General features: G+C 36.9%; 2 protein-coding genes across 4 annotated transcripts in view; one reads left to right on the forward strand and one right to left on the reverse strand.

Moving 5' to 3' along the window:
- Positions 1–10,449, reverse strand: part of tmc8 (transmembrane channel-like 8) — a 17,031-nt gene extending 6,582 nt beyond the window's left edge. For both annotated transcript variants that reach the window (XR_014604375.1, XM_084101753.1), the window contains exons 1-11: positions 10,302–10,449; positions 9,057–9,273; positions 7,541–7,689; positions 7,213–7,341; positions 5,604–5,653; positions 5,051–5,190; positions 2,496–2,643; positions 1,942–2,106; positions 1,203–1,357; positions 738–819; positions 546–646 (exon numbers count right to left, since the gene is read on the reverse strand). Coding sequence is in view for 1 of the 2 variants with exons in the window: in XM_084101753.1 (XP_083957879.1) it covers positions 546–646; positions 738–819; positions 1,203–1,357; positions 1,942–2,106; positions 2,496–2,643; positions 5,051–5,190; positions 5,604–5,653; positions 7,213–7,341; positions 7,541–7,689; positions 9,057–9,273; positions 10,302–10,350 (1,385 nt within the window). In the remaining variant the exon portion in view is untranslated. The remainder of the gene's footprint in view (positions 1–545; positions 647–737; positions 820–1,202; positions 1,358–1,941; positions 2,107–2,495; positions 2,644–5,050; positions 5,191–5,603; positions 5,654–7,212; positions 7,342–7,540; positions 7,690–9,056; positions 9,274–10,301) is intronic.
- A 6,477-nt stretch (positions 10,450–16,926) lies between these two features.
- tmc6b (transmembrane channel-like 6b) overlaps positions 16,927–17,500 on the forward strand; it is a 25,494-nt gene continuing 24,920 nt past the window's right edge. Inside the window, exon 1 of one of the 2 annotated variants that reach the window (XM_084101744.1) lies at positions 16,927–17,059. The gene's annotated coding sequence lies outside the window, so the exon portion shown is untranslated. The remainder of the gene's footprint in view (positions 17,060–17,500) is intronic. The other variant, XM_084101745.1, reaches the window with a different exon arrangement.

Below are 17,500 nucleotides of genomic sequence, written 5' to 3' on the forward strand. Positions count from 1 at the left end.
CTCATAAAACGTTTGCGTTACGAGAAATTTTGTGTTCGCTCTTAAAACTTTTGCGTTACGAGAAACTTTGCGTTCGCTCATAAAACCTTTGCGTTACGAGAAACTTTACGTTCACTCATAAAACTTTTGCGTTTCTAGAGAAATTTTGCGTTCGCCCGCTCTTAAAACTTTTGCGTTACGAGAAACTTTGCGTTCACTCATAAAACTTTTGCGTTACGAGAAACTTTGCGTTCGCTCATTAAAACTTTTGCGTTACGAGAAACTTTGCGTTCGCTCATTAAAACTTTTGCGTTACGAGAAACTTTGCATTCGCTCATTAAAAATTTCGCATTCTGAGAAACTTTGCGTTCGCTCATAATACTTTTGCATTTGAAAATCAAAATAAAGCAAATACCAAAAGATAATAATTTGTGTCTTACGAGCATTAACCGACATCCGTGAACAAGCGAATGTGTCGTATAATGATTGAAATGCTAACTAATAATATTAACCTGAGGGGTAAATATTTTATCTAAAACGGGTTCAGTAAAGTTTGAGTAACTCACGTTCTTGGGTAAGCCACAAAAAACGCATTGAAGAAACACTCCAGGAAGTTGAAGATGGTGAGTTTGTACATCTCCCTCCCAAACGTGTTCTCTTTGCAAATCTGAGAACAGTTCAAGAGACAAAAGAGTTCAAAAGTCCCCATTTGTCTTTCATGTAATCTCATTGTCTAGGAGAAACAACTGTGAACAAACCTGTTTGGTTGTAGATTTTGATGAGTTGTTGATGAGGAAGAACAGATAGATGCCCAAAGACGACAACTTCAGGAAAATACTCCTGTAATATTCACACGAGTTTAAGTCAAGTCCTATTTTGACACACATCGTTTCAGAGTAGCTTGACAGAATATCATGAGGTTAATGTTTATAATATCTTAATATTTTCATGCCTTATAGTTGCATTTAGAAGATTAGAGCTGGACGATAGTATAGTTTACATTTTGCAATGATATAAACAATCAAACTGTATGTGAATATACTGTGTGTATGCGGATAAAGTACGTACTAATATATTCAGCTTCATATAAAGAACAGGGTGATAATTTACATCTTGCAAATTGCAATTAAATAAAAAAAATCACGTAGTTGAGATATTGCTGTATTTAATACCAAAGGAACATGTAACACACACTAGAGGTCAAAGTGCATGACCTTTCTGACCTGATCAGGGTGAGGTTGAGCTGGATGGTGAGTGAATAATCTTCAAACTCTGAGACTTTATTGAAGATGTGTGGCAATATGTAGTTTATCGACGCCATTGTGATTGGAGGAAGATACTCCAACATCAGAGACACGGTCCAGTGAAGATGCTGAAACTGACAAGAGAGACAATCATCAGGAAACACATCCTGAACTCACTTTCTTAAAGAAGATCTATTCTGCTGTTTTCCATCTTCATCTGTGTTTAGTGTGTAATGTTGGTGTTCGATCATGAAGAAGCTCCAGTTCTTCTCTATATCAGTGTCAGTGTTCCTGAACTCCTGAAACGCCTCCATTGTATCTTGAGTTTCTTCCGGGAACGAACACGTCACAATATTCCTCATTATAATAATTCATGCGCAGAATAAAGGGGCGTGGCCTGGTTGAGTTAGTTAGTGGTGTGTTACACTGGTGGTTATGGAAAGGGGCGGGACATTTCCCAAACACACTCCAAGCGCTCGACCAATCACAACACACTGCTCCAGCCGACCAATCAGAGCACAGTATGCTTTTCAGAAGGAGGGGCTTCATAGAGACACGAAGTAAACAGAGCGTTACTGACAGACTGGGAAGAGAGGAGCCGCAACAATGGAGAATATGAGGAGAATAATCAACATTCAAGTTCTAGTAGAGCCTGAAAACAACATCAAGACTTTGTAAAAGGGCATGATTATATGGCCTCTTTATACAAGTATAGTACCTCTTTTTGTGACAGAATGATGGTGTAATGGATCAGAGCGAATGCGCTTCCCAGAAGAACCAGCACAAGGAAGTTCAGAAAGACCCGCAGGAGAATGAGCCGAACCCAGAGTCTGAGCGATCGGCGCTGGACTCTCTCGTTAAACGTCTGCTCTTCTAGATCCATCTGGAGAAGAGGTCAGAGGTCATCCACTCAATTCAATTCACATGTATTTGTATAGCGCTTTTCACAACACACATAATCTCAAACCAGCTTTACAGAAAGTGCATGAGTCCACATTACAATTTACAGTGATCTGTTATCAGAGGAGACAAGTTAAGTTATGCATTTCAGAAATGCACATATACAAAATCACAGTTGGCGAAAAAGGTATTAATTTAAACAATGTAATAATTTAATGCAGAAACACTGAGCTCATTGAAGTAATTAATGCTTGCTTGATAACAAATGATTATGACATTTAGAAAAATGTAGCACTATGGGATCTGAACCTCTTAATAAACTCTCTCTGAGTCTGACATGACAGATACGTGAAGCTCATGCTGATTTCTCACCTTCAGTTCGTTTCTGATGAAGTTTTGTTTCAGTGATGCCGCTTGCGAGTCCTGAATACTGAAATCCCACCCACAGAAAACCTTGTAACTCAGGTTTGAACTGAAGCGGTTTCCAGTGAGCCACGAGTGTTTGTATCCCACAACCGTCCTGAAAGAGAGAATGGACATCAGTGAACGAAAGGGACACGGAGATGGACAAAATGATGAGGTCGGAGGAAAATTTTGATTTCATTGCTTTTGCATTTACTCAAAAAACTTACAATACTTCTGCATTCACTCACAAAACTTTTGCATTCGGTCACAAAACTTTTGCATTCACTCATAAAACTTTTGCATTCACTCATAAAACTTTTGCATTCACTCATAAAACTTTTGCATTCACTCAAAAAACTTTTGCATTCACTCACAAAACTTTTGCATTCTCTCACAAAACTTTTGCATTCACTCAAAAAACTTTTGCATTCGGTCACAAAACTTTTGCATTCACTCACAAAACTTTTGCATTCTCTCACAAAACTTTTGCATTCACTCATAAAACTTTTGCATTCACTCATAAAACTTTTGCATTCACTCATAAAACTTTTGCATTCACTCAAAAAACTTTTGCATTCACTCACAAAACTTTTGCATTCTCTCACAAAACTTTTGCATTCACTCACAAAACTTTTGCATTCGGTCACAAAACTTTTGCATTCACTCACAAAACTTTTGCATTCTCTCACAAAACTTTTGCATTCACTCATAAAACTTTTGCATTCACTCATAAAACTTTTGCATTCACTCATAAAACTTTTGCATTCACTCATAAAACTTTTGCATTCACTCACAAAACTTTTGCATTCACTCAAAAAACTTTTGCATTCTCTCACAAAACTTTTGCATTCTCTCACAAAACTTTTGCATTCACTCAAAAAACTTTTGCATTCGGTCACAAAACTTTTGCATTCTCTCACAAAACTTTTGCATTCGGTCACAAAACTTTTGCATTCTCTCACAAAACTTTTGCATTCGGTCACAAAACTTTTGCATTCACTCAAAAAACTTTTGCATTCGGCCACAAAACTTTTGCATTCACTCAAAAAACTTTTGCATTCACTCAAAAAACTTTTGCATTCACTCACAAAACTTTTGCATTCACTCAAAAAACTTTTGCATTCGGTCACAAAACTTTTGCATTCACTCAAAAAACTTTTGCATTCACTCACAAAACTTGCATTCGGTCACAGAACTTACTAAACTTTTGCATTCACTCACAAAACTTTTGCATTCACTCACAAAACTTTTGCATTCACTCAAAAAACTTTTGCATTCTCTCACAAAACTTTTGCATTCTCTCACAAAACTTTTGCATTCGGTCACAAAACTTTTGCATTCTCTCACAAAACTTTTGCATTCGGTCACAAAACTTTTGCATTCTCTCACAAAACTTTTGCATTCGGTCACAAAACTTTTGCATTCTCTCACAAAACTTTTGCATTCACTCAAAAAACTTTTGCATTCGGTCACAAAACTTTTGCATTCACTCAAAAAACTTTTGCATTCACTCAAAAAACTTTTGCATTCACTCACAAAACTTTTGCATTCACTCAAAAAACTTTTGCATTCACTCACAAAACTTTTGCATTCACTCACAAAACTTTTGCATTCACTCAAAAAACTTTTGCATTCACTCAAAAAACTTTTGCATTCACTCACAAAACTTTTGCATTCGGTCACAAAACTTTTGCATTCACTCACAAAACTTTTGCATTCACTCAAAAAACTTTTGCATTCACTCAAAAAACTTGCATTCGGTCACAGAACTTACTAAACTTTTGCATTCACTCACAAAACTTTTGCATTCACTCACAAAACTTTTGCATTCACTCAAAAAACTTTTGCATTCACTCACAAAACTTTTGCATTCACTCAAAAAACTTTTGCATTCACTCAAAAAACTTTTGCATTCACTCAAAAAACTTTTGCATTCACTCAAAAAACTTGCATTCGGTCACAGAACTTACTAAACTTTTGCATTCACTCACAAAACTTACTAAACTTTTGCATTCATTCACAAAACTTTTGCATTCACTCACAAAACTTACTAAACTTTTGCATTCACTCAAAAAACTTTTGCATTCACTCAAAAAACTTTTGCATTCACTCAAAAAACTTTTGCATTCGGTCACAAAACTTTGCATTCACTTACAAAACTTTTGTTTTCACTAAAGTTTTGCCAGTGAATGCAAAAGCATTGAAATTTAATCTTTCCTCGTGTCTCGTGTTTTTTCCATTACCGTGTCCCATTATGGGATCCGTTCACAACAATTAAAATGGGAAACACATGTACATGTGTGTTGCCAGTATGAATGTTCCCAGTTCAATAGCTGTTCAGTTCTATGCACAGCATTTGCAAACTGAGAGACAATTAGACATGATGCTGTTGATTCAGTCTATGATTATAGCGCCACTTAGCAGTCAAGAGCAGCAAATGCATGTTTCTGCTGAAATCTCAATCTGTAACGTTGTACTGAAGCAGGAACGTTGGTCTGATAGCTCAGGGTAAATGATCTGACCTGCGGACCACCATGATGATGCTGAGGAAGAGGACAGAGATCATGCCAAGTAGAAATAGGAGTGGAGTGTTTAAACAGTCTAAATCAAGAGACCCACGAGTGTAGAAACGGTAAAACACTGGAGAGTTTTCAAGAACACCCTGGAAAACACAGAACAGAAGAGAGAGAGAAAGAGCATGCAGTGTTGAAGACAGATAAAAATGAGACAGTGACCTTGTTTACATGCAAATAAACATAAATCTGACTGCCATAAACCATTAAGACAATATCCTGGTTAACTGAAATCCCCATACATTCATTTATATCTGTGCATGTACAGACAAAAACAATAGGCAGTTGTGAAATGTCAAGAAATAGAATAAAAACTGTTTTTACTACATTAACAGAAAGGAAACATAATTCAATATAATGCAGCATAACAAACCACATGACTTTTCTTGCTCTCTGGTCATCGAGAGTGAGTTTTCATTTATGGTAAATGAGTTAAGTAAATAAAATCTGAAAATGATGATCAGTGTGGAAATTAGAGAGCGATAATCATAAAATGACTTACTGATCCAACAAATATGTCTTTATATTCAAGGGGGATATTTTCCTGATGGCCTAAAAAAAATTGTATTTGACATATTAGATCAGTTTTAGTGTATCAACTCTAAAGGCCTGTTCACACCAAAAATGATAACTGTAAATTTTACTATAATGATAACTACATTAGCATTCACACCAAGGACAATAACGATATAGTTCTAAAAATCTAATAAGAATAGCAGATTCTACACAAACAATCATATTAACAGCACAGAGGAACGATATCATTGGAATCACTTTCAGAACAATTTTTACCAGCTGATGAACGATAAAAACACTGACAGCCAATCAGAATCCATCCTGCTTTAAAGAGCTTGAGCATTTAAAGGTGCAGTAAGCAATTTGTGAGAAACTCTGTTATTTGAAATCACCAAAACAAACACGCCCCTACCCAACAGGACCACACCCCTAACTTTATAACCCCGCCCACAAATTCATGAACGCACTATGAAACACAGGCTCCTCCCCCCCTAATGAGTGGACACGCCCCTCACTGCTGATTGGCTATTGTGTGCTTTGGTGCTCGGTCTGTTCCATTTCAAACAGCGTTTCTCAGAAATTGCTTTCTGCACATTTAAAGCGACATACAACAAAACTGCACCGCGCTTATAATAAACAGAAAGATATTGTGCGCTGGTGTGGACGCTAATATAGTTATCTTTATAGTTATTGGTGTGAATGAGCCTTAAAAGTGCACTGGAGTTTTGTTGTCCGCCACTTTAAATACTTGTGCTTTTAAAGCAGGACTGATTCCCATTGGCTGTCAATGTTTTTATCGTTCATCAGCTGGAAAAAAAACGTTCTGAATGTGATTCCAACGATATCGTTCTGAATGTGCCATTATCGTTATAGTTGTGATGTGAATTTTTATTGCAATATGCAAGAATATGCAGTGTTTTTTTGCAATATGCGATAAAATGCAACATTTTTATTGCAGTATGCAAGAATATGCAAAGTTTTTTTTTGCAATATGCGATAAAATGCAACATTTTTATTGCAATATGCAAGAAAATGCAACGCTTTTTATTGAAATATGCATGAATATGCAACGTTTTTTGCAATATGCTATAAAATGCAACATTTTTATTGCAATATGCAAGAAAATGCAACGTTTTTTATTGCAATATGCAAGAATATGCTACTTTTTTTTGCAATATGCGATAAAATGCAACATTTTTATTGCAATATGCAAGAATATACAACGTTTTTTTGCAATATGTGATAAAATGCAACATTTTTATTGCAATATGCGATAAAATGCAACGATTTTTATTGAAATATGCAAGAATATGCAACGTTTTTTTGCAATATGCGATAAAATGCAACATTTTTATTGCAGTATGCAAGAATATGCAACGTTTTTTTGCAATATGCGATAAAATGCAACATTTTTATTGCAATATGCAAGAATATGCAACGCTTTTTATTGCAATATGCAAGAATATGCAACAATACTTAATTTTGATTAACTTTTGGCTAAACAAGCTTTAAAATCTCGAGTAGTTTTGCTTGTCCTCGGAGTGAACGGGTCTGTTAAGAGACCACAGACTCTCGGCCAGTCTCAGTGTTCGTACCTGAGTTCTTCCTGAACACCAGCGTTGGCGCCAGCACAGATCCAGCGATGATCACGCAGTAAAGCAGGTTCAAGCACAGCAAGTACCGCAAAAACACAAAGTACGCCTTCACCCCGACACCAAACTGACCTGTGGATCAGATTCAGTTAACCAGTCTAACATCATCTACTCACTTGCACAGCATCAACATACTCATAGTGATGGCAATTTCAAAACACTGCTTCATCAAGCTTCGAAACCTTTACCAATCTTTTGCTCCGAATCAATGGTTTGGATTTACACTGTATTGACCACTAGGGGTCACAGTGGATACATACTCAACACTCACCTTCGATCTTATGAAGTGTGTGTCTCCATGGCAACAGTCCTGACAGGGCCCTGCCCACATGCTCCTTTAAGCGCCGCCTTGCGGTTTGCTGGCTCTGCCTCCACGAGTCCCAGTAGCCAATGCTGCGTCTCTGCACATGCTGCCTCTTTCTGATTGGCACATAACAAAACTGAAACACTGAAACTGACCACTAGATGGCATTGTGTTTGTGTATAATTCACTCAATCCACCACTTATAATAAAACGTTTGAAGGCTCCCCAATATAGGCTAAGATATTTCTGTATTTATGCTGTAATTATGAGAAAGCTGCTCGTTTCAACTTTTAACTGGGAGTACTGAACTATTACATTAACCACAATTCATTTTGTGATTTCAGAAGTTTGAAGAACCGTGTGCTTCAGTTCATTAAAACACCTTTTACTTGCTAAAAAAAAGTTCTAAACTATCAATCAGACGACAGATCGTGTGCAACAGGTTTTTCAGGCATTTTCGATCATGTTGATCATTTAGAGGCCTTTGAAATTTGCGTATCAAATATAATACAGTAGGCTTTATGTTAAAGTCCCCCCGTAGTCAATAATTTTATCCGTTAAAACTCATCTTTGATCACCAAAATGACATATTTAAACGTTTTTTCCTTGAAAAAACAATCTTCATGCCTTAAAATATCTTGAATGTAACTCGACACCCTTGCCTCATTTAGTATGCGTGGTTCTATGAATATGCAAATGAGCCCTGCCTCCACTCACTCACTCAGCTCAGAGATCCACTGGTTGACGATCACACGTTGATCTGATTGGTTACAAGGTAGTTTGTGACGTCAGAAACACCAGCGATTTCAAAGCGTGTTTTTGAGACTGTCTTTGGTTCACTGCAGTTTTAAGGAGGAAATACTCAGCAATGGTGTCGACTTATGAATTTACACATGGTTTGTCTTAAAGCACATTAAAAACACCACATAGACACATAAACAACATTAAAAGCTGGATTTTCACCACAGGGGGACTTTAATTCATTTAAATCATTTTAAGTCATCCTGCACCTGCTTTGGAAGTTTGCTGGCGCCCCCTAGTGGAGCCTCGCCTCTGTTTGAGAACCACTGCGTTAGAATACTACAAATGAGCAACTAGCACAACTAAAACTATGAACTAAACCCGTCATTTCACCGTCTATGTTAACTATAGACCCGATATAGTCCGGTTATGAGTAACACACTTCTAGCCAAAATAACCTTGAATGTCGTTTTTGCCAAAATAACTTGCGAGATGATAAACAGATAAAGAGATGACCGTAAACAGTGATTACAAGGTGTTTGGTTTCATTTCCTCACTCATTTCATTTCTTTGTGATCTAATTGATGACTATTCTATTCTTGGGCGATGGTTTAGACGTCTATTACATTTTCACTGACAGCCCAAATTTTGCCTTGTTTTAGCCTAGACGTCTGGGCTGAGTTTGGATGCTATTAGACGTCTTTAAAACGCAAAATTGTTTGCAGGGAAGCCTCTCACTCACTTGATGTCTCTCTTGTCCTGCAGACAGACAGGTAGAGCTCTGAGCGGGACACTGGGGTTCCAGGAGACTCTGTCCGTGTCCAAACTCCCATCGGGATCATGTGTGACAGGGTCTGCGTGAGGTCGTCGATGAGCCTGTGAGCTCGGCAACAGCCCGAATATCTCAGTCTGATAGTATTCACACGAGTCGCTGGACGCATCCGAGCAGCAGCTCTCATCTGTGCGGACAGACATCATTCATATCATCATATGATCGTTGAAAAAAATTGCTAGTAAATTTCACAAAAAATTACAAAGAAATGGCAAGTAACATTGAGTTAAAAGTGAAAGACTGAAATAGTATTTTCTTGTAAAACACTACAATAATCTTTGTTTTATTTACAACATTGGAAAAATATTTTTTAAATTGCAATGAAATAAATGCTTAATTTTTTTTTGTCTTGTCTTTTTATTGCCATATGCAAGAATTGGCAACGTCTTTTATTGCAATATGCAAGAATAAGCAATATTTTTTATTGCAATATGCAAGAATATGCAATGTTTTTTATTGCAATATGCAAGAATATGCAAAACAAATTATTGCAATATGCAAGAATATGCCATGTTTAACACTTTATTGCAATATGCAAGAATATGCAATGTTTAATGCTTTTTATTGCAATATGCAAGAATATGCAACTTTTTGGCAATATGCAAGAATTGGCACCTTTTTAAAAATTCAGTATGCAAGAATATCGCAATAAAAAAACTAATTCAAAGGGAAAGCAATATTATTGTCAGATATCTTTCCTCGTTTTAAGCATAAACTCACTTAATTTTGATAAGCTTTTCAGCAAACAAGCCCTAAAATCTCAAGTAGTTTTGCTTGTCAAGTAAATGTATCTTGATTTATTAATGTTTAGATATTTGTGCTGGAAAACAAGAATCGTTTTTGCAGTGAACTTTGAAAAAAAACATTTTTACAGTGCACATACATGCGTTCAGACACAAGAACACTAAAAATACTGTATTCTGATACTTTATGGAAGTTTTTTGTGTTTTGAAAACTGTTTTGGTGTCGTCTGGCCTTTAAAGCGAGTATAGAGGCGTGATGCAAACAAACCACAGAAGAAGGAAGTCAAGTCTGTTGAAACTCTAAATTATCGGAGGAATCTGATGTGCTTAAATGATTCAAACAAAAAGCCATGGTGTGATATATGATGTCCCTTGATCAATGATACTGTCACACACACACACACACACACACCTGATAGGAGTCTGTGGAAGTTTGCTATCCGGTCTTCTCCTTCCATCATCCGTCAGTGTGTCGAGGCCCTCCACACACACACTCATAGACTCGTATGAGCAGAAGACGGAAGACCTCGAGCGTGGAGCGCTTCTCTTCTCAGTGTGTTCTAATAAGAGAGTTTGCAGGAAGTCATGTGATGAACGAGTGGGTGTCGTGGAATCTTGAGTGACACAGAGTTTCAGATCTCGGCCAGGTCAGTACAGACGTTTGATGTGTTTCCGTCACTTACTTGCACTTTAGTTTGAGTGCTTTCTGACCAACACATTTAGCTGACTTTTTTCAGCTGTTCATAATTAGAATTTCAAAACAAACATTTTATTGAGATTATGCTTACAAAAAGATGAACCGTTTGGATGGTTGCTAAGTGGTCACCAGGATGTTGCTAGAGTATTTTGGGTGGTTGCTAGGGTGTTCAGGGTGGTTTCTAGGCAGTTGTGAGGGTGTTCTGGGTTGTTGGTAGGTGATTGTTATGCAGTTGCTAGGGTCTTCTGGATGGTTGCTATGGTGTTGTTAGGCAGTTGCTATGGTGTTCTGGATGGTTGCTAGGTGGTAGCTAGGTTGTTGCTGGGCAGTTGCTGAAGCGTTCTAAATGGTTGCTCGGCAGTTTCTGTGGAACTCGAGTGGTTGCTAGGGTGTTCTGGGTGGTTGCTGGGCAGTTTATATGGTACTTTGAGTGGTTGCTAAGCAGTTGCTAGGTTCTGAATGGATGCTAGGGTGTTGCTAGTCAGTTGTTTTGATGTTCTGCATGGTTACTAGGTGGTAGTCAAGGTGCTCTAGGTGGTTGCTAGGCATAGTACCTTGAGTGGTTGCTAAGAGGTTGCTAGGGTGTTAGGCAGTTGCTAAGGTACTCTGGGTGGTTGCTAGGCTGTTTCTAGGGTGTTCTGTGTGGTTTCTAGGTGGTTGTTAGGCATGGTACCTTGAGTGGTTACTAAGCAGTTGCTAGGTGGTTGCTAGGGTGTTAGGCAGTTGCTAAGTGGTTGTTATGCAGTGTCTAGAGTCTTCTGGACTTTTATGTATTTGAATAACACTTTCATCCAAAGCAACTAATATTGCATTCAAGGTTTATATTTTAATCAGTTCATGCATTACTTGGGAATCGAACCCATGACCTCGATGTTGCGAGCGCAATGAAATACTGTGAGCTACAGGAATGTGTAAATTACTTTGTTATTGTTTAAACGTTAATATTTTATTCTTATCCGGGATAAGATTAAAATAAATAAAACATTTGATAAACAAACTGATTTAAATAAATAAATAAATAATACATTTAACAGTACAGCACAACAATGAGTATATACTTTTTTTTATATATGGGTGATTCTTCAATTGGGGGCTATTTAGTCATCTTACATTTTGATTAATGAAATTTGGTTGAATTTTGTTAGAATTATGTCAAGATAATGTTTACATGCTTTGATATAAAGATATAATAATGGCCATGACTGTACTTAAATATAATTTGAGTATTTTATATCTATTTGCCAACTGGCACTGCAAAACGTCATTCCCGTCACAACATCAAAAAGTCTCATAATGCAAAGAATGTATCATGGAGATCATTTAAACTCATTTATCTTGCAAACATTGTTAACCTTCAACAATACGTATAAAAAACAAAATGTTTCCATTCAGCGAATTACATATATTTTCTTGTTCTTACCATCAAAATGTGTTTTTCTGTGTTCATCAAAGCACACTTTTGTTTAATTTCTGGAAAATTAATTTTAGATGTTTTTTCTTTGAATAAGTGGATGAGTATTTCATTAGGCTTTTCATGTAGCACCTCAAGATTGAACATAAAACAGTTTTAAAGGTATGTTTGCTGTAAATTAAGCAACGTGGCGGTAATGACATACTGCTCTGGTAATGACATAGTGTTTTGGTAATGACATAAATGAAAAGTGCATTGATACATAAAGCAAATTTAAAGGCTTAAATAATTACTTCTGGTGAGTGTTGTTGAAAGAAATGGACAGATTTGAGGATATATATATATAAATATGACACAACCATCAACTTGAACATGTTTATTTATCAGTAATTTGTTAGTCAGAAAAATATTAGACAACCTTAAAAGTATTGCTTAATTTAACAGACCTGTGTGTGTGTGTGTGTGTGTGTGTTTTACATCACTAGTGCAGTGTCCGTTCTCAGAGCATATAAGCCCGGCCCGTGTGAGGTGCGCCGCTTCCGCTCGCGCTGTTCTGTAGTTTACTAAAATTCTGAACGTGTCGCGTCTCGCATGTCCATCTATATTGCACCGAATGCGACACTGCACTCCTTTGTGAAGTCGATTGGATGAACGGTTCTCGAAATAATAAAAATGCAAACGGACATACCGACACATAGAGATTCCTGCCTTTATTAGAGAGAAGAATATGTTCAGCCCCCTCTCTCCGAAGGTTCGAATATTCAATGTTCACTACTACCGAAGCTTCGAAGCTCAAAAAATGGTATTCGGACCAGCCCTTAAATATCACACTATTATGCTTCTTTAACTTAATTTATAAACACATAATATGATATAGATAGTGACACAGAAAATGTCATTACCACCATCACTTGTCATTACCATCACAAGTTGTGTGTTGGTAATGATGTGTTGCGGTAATGACATTTTCATTTTTTTTCAGGAAAAAAGATGCTAGGTCATGGATTTGCTAACATCACTCAACAGCTAGTACAAAAAGAACTTTAAATACACATAAATCATGTGAATATATATATACATTTATCAACATATTGCTGCCACAGCATTTATGGTAATGACGCTGAATAAGTCTACTCCATGATCAGAAGGAATTCATGATTAAATTACTTTTTCAGACATCAAATATCACTGTTCTTTCATGGCTGACATGTGCTACCCTGCTAGTCTTCATTTCCATGGTTACGGCATAAACAAGTCTTACCCTCAAAAATATCCTTGTTGTAATCATAGACTGTCGTGGTAATGACAGTATTGTTGTGGACAATACTAAATTGTTAAAAATATTCACAAATTGCACAGACATGAACCCGAATTATGCATCAAGTGCCTTTTAAAGTTACTGTTTAAACATATATTGTAATTTTTTAATGAACTGATAACATTTTATCACATTTTCAGAGCAGATAAGTTTTAAAGTCTGGGTTGGGGACAAGGCCTGAGTAGCCAAATATTAGTGATGAAAACATTTTTAAAAATGGAAATCATACTGATTTTAGTGTATAACATTTTTTGGTGGTGCAATGAATATTATTTGAAATAACTAAACTATTTATTTTATAATATAGTATTTTTAACATGAATGTATAACCTGGGGACATAAAAGTTCCCCTAATTGAAGAATCACCCATATATATATATATATATATATATATATATATATATATATATATATATATATATATATCTGAATAAATGAGGTATTTATACATGAAAACATAGTCTAGGACAGGGGTCACAGTAGAAGGAGGATCCGGCATCTGAAGACTGAAAACCCCGCAAGCTCTTAATGTACTGTGATAAACATGCATTATTTTCTCGGTTGTGAGCTAGTAAGTGCTGCATATGTTACATGATTCTTTTGTGGTTGATATTTGCCCAGTCTTTTGGGAAAAGCTGCCACTTGACGTCATTACTAAAGAATCTCATGTCACATACAGACATTCACGCACACACACATCCTCTGTGAAAGACACTTCCTCCGTCAAAGCATCATGAGCTGTTGTGCAAGCTCAACAATACGAGGGGGGAGGAGGGAGAGAGAGAGAGATGAGTAAGAACACAGACCGCAAAGCTTTATCGGAGCAAAACGCGTCTAAACAGGCACTAAACTGAAGTTGCCAACATGTTCTGTTTGGTCAGAGTTGAATGGTAGACTGAGGCCTTAAAACATCATCATACTTCTTTGTTGTGGTGTAAACTCATCTAAACCTTCGATTTATGTGGGAAAACTTTGAAGAAGCACTAATGGTTTGTTAGGCCATGTCCACACTAATACGTTTTCGTTTGAAAACGCATCTTTTTCTCTCCGTTTTGGCCTTCCGTCCACACTGAGACAGCGTTTTTATTAATGAAAACGAAGCTTTTTGAAAACGCACTCCAAAGCGTATACATTTGAAAACGCCGTTTTCGCGTTGTAGTGTGGACTGTGAAACCGGAGGGATTTAAAAACGATGACGTAAATTTAGTCAGGTGACGCATATTGTACCAATAGATATTCATGTTTATACCAGTATTGTGCCTGTTATGTGCTATTCACTTTCACACTGTTGCTAAAAATATTCTACATTGCACACTCTTCATATCACAGTCCTGAAAAAGATGACAGAATTTACTCACATTTGCTGTCCTGCGGTAATACATGAGAGCAGTCGCGTTTTAGACCAAACATATGGTGTCTGCGTTCGACCTGGACGCAGTGGCGGAGCTAGGGGGTGGCCAGGGGTGGCCATGGCCACCCTTGGTCTAAGCTTGGCCACCCCTTTGGCCACCCCTCTCACAACTGCTGTTTCTGTCTCTTTTTTTATTGACAAAAATCGCGTTTTTTAAAACGCTGAACTGTCTCTTTAAGACCACAAAAAACGTGTGACTTTTCAGACGCACACTCCAACTTCACCTCAGCGCCAGGCGCAAGTCAAACGAGTGCGGAAATTTGCAAGTGCTGAATGAGCTTCAGCAGAACATCAGACAGTGATATGCACATAGTAAATATAGAGTCAATCTCAACTGGTGGGTTGCAAGACCGTTTTGAGGAAGTCGAATAGTGTGCAGTCAACAACAAACGTAATTCTCTTTTTTTCTGATGCTAGGCTACTTTTATTTTAGAAAATGTGTGTGAAAGCTTGTGACACTTCTGTCAGATGCTGAGAAAAGCGCGTTGTCCTTATTCAGTTGGCTATCTTCGGTAAGATGAGATGTTGTCAGGCCAAATGTCAGTAAAACTAACTAACTTTCCTGTCATATGGCTGACAGCCGTTGTACTGTGCTTGCGGTACGCACATCACGTGCAAATGCGGCGTGCTGTAGCCGTAGTTCTGTCGTCAATTAACTCATGAATCAAAAAGGCGATTAAAGCTGTCAAAACTGCATGCATGTATTTGTTATACATGTGTCACATGTGTCTGGATTAAAATATTCTGCTATGTGAGATCACAATATAAGGCACAAATGGATATGTAATGTTTTAATGTCCAAATAAATGTGAGCACTGTGCATTTGTACTAGAAGATATGCATTCATTTTGCGTTCATTTGTAAAGGACAAACAAAAATGGATAATTTTTAAATCCATAAAATAACTTAATTTTACATTCTGGCAACATTACATTATGAAAAACATAACATTTTACATTATGTGCTGTTGACTTACGCCTTGTTCACATTCTTGCACATGGGGATTCAAAAGACAACTTTTGTTTTCCTTTTTAATTTAGGTATGATAGAACTGTTGCAATTATTTATTTTGACAACTAATATAGAAAGTTAAACATTTTTTTTTTACAAACTCAGAATTGGTTGAAGAGTTCATTGATTATATAAAACGCATTGAAGGTTGAATAATCTTTGGACTACAGTATTATCTGCATGTTATCTCATCCATGAAGATGCAACAATGTAGAACAAGCTATTGGAGATTTTGAGAACCAGAACCAAGCTAACAGAGCAAGTTGAACTTTAGCTATAGTGTGTGCCCTTTTATTACTATTTAATTAATTTTAATATGAGGTGGTGGGTAATAATAAAAAATATATAAAATTCACTCAGTATTCCATGATTCCTAATTCACTACTATCTCAATTACAATTAAGTACAAATTAACTTTATTCAGTTGTGTAGGCACTAAAACAGTCCAATACATTATAGTCAAATTATTTTTTATGATAAAATAATTAAGATTTCTGTGCCACCCCAGACTGGTTGCTGGCCCTTGCCTGGCCACCCCTATGAAAAAATCCTGGCTCCGCCACTGCCTGGACGCATCAGTGAATGGTGAGATATTTTACTAAATAAAATTATCCTGTTATTGCGCGATAACTTCATTATTTATTTTTCCATCTGAATCATATCAGTGAGCTTTTGTGGGGTTTTACACATGCGCAGTAAAGGTGAATTTAGCGTTTTCAGGCGTTTTTCGAAAGTTTCTCATCCACACTGAAACGTCCAAAAACGCTTGAAAACGCTAGTGTGGACGGAGAGCGTTTATAAACGAAAACGCCGTTTTCAAATGTATCCGGATTAATGTAGACGTAGCCTGAGTTTTGTCTGTCAGGGTCAATGGACTCTCAACAATGAATCGGCTCATACCATTTTACATGAGTTTATTCACATGCACTTTTGATTTAATTCCTTTTCTAATATTATGCCCCTCATATACTGATACCACGCTTAATGCGATTATAGATATAGCATTGAGTATTTTGAGTGTTTGTACGAGATGATAAATTATTTCACCCCCCTACGGAAATGAAAGTGACTCGGTCCTAGTAATAATTCCGCAAACGAATTATTCATGTGAACCGGCTCTTTTTGGTGATTTAGTTGAACCGATTCACAAAGATCGCTGAGAGTTGGTTGAAATGTTGGAACCTCTGTGGTTGGAACAATAATGCAATGAACCGTCCGAACGAACCGATTCACCAAACTGATTCGGATGTCCAGACTCAACTCATTCGTTGTCATTAGAAGTTTCTCAATAGTCTCTCTACGGTAATCCATCGCGCGCGTCGGTGAGTTACATCTTATTTACTTTATTTATTGATGACAACATAATCTCGTTTGAGTTTGTTCGAGCGATAGAAGAGAAACTATCGAGATAAAGTTTAAATGAGTTTGAGAACTTGCGCGAATCAATCAGGTTCTGTTTGTGACTTCGATCGGCAGGTGTAACAATAATAAATCATCTGAGTTCAGTGTCATATTCATGTTTGTCACGTGTTTAGTGTTTACAGAGAGCTCGTTAATCAAACATTAGATGTTTAAAACCTGGAGATTTCAGAAGAACAGAATATCCCGTTACACATAAATATGAGACAGTGATCGTATGTGTTTTGGGTGTCAGACTCTGTCCGTATCAGAAGTGTTTTTGGTTATCAGAGGATTTTTGATGCTCAAAACTAGGTTTTCAAACAGCCAGAAAGTGTGATGTCACAGATTTGTCAAAGCAAGTC

Source organism: Abramis brama, assembly GCF_963993115.1.
Source record: "Abramis brama genome assembly, chromosome: 23".
NCBI lineage: Eukaryota > Metazoa > Chordata > Actinopteri > Cypriniformes > Leuciscidae > Abramis > Abramis brama.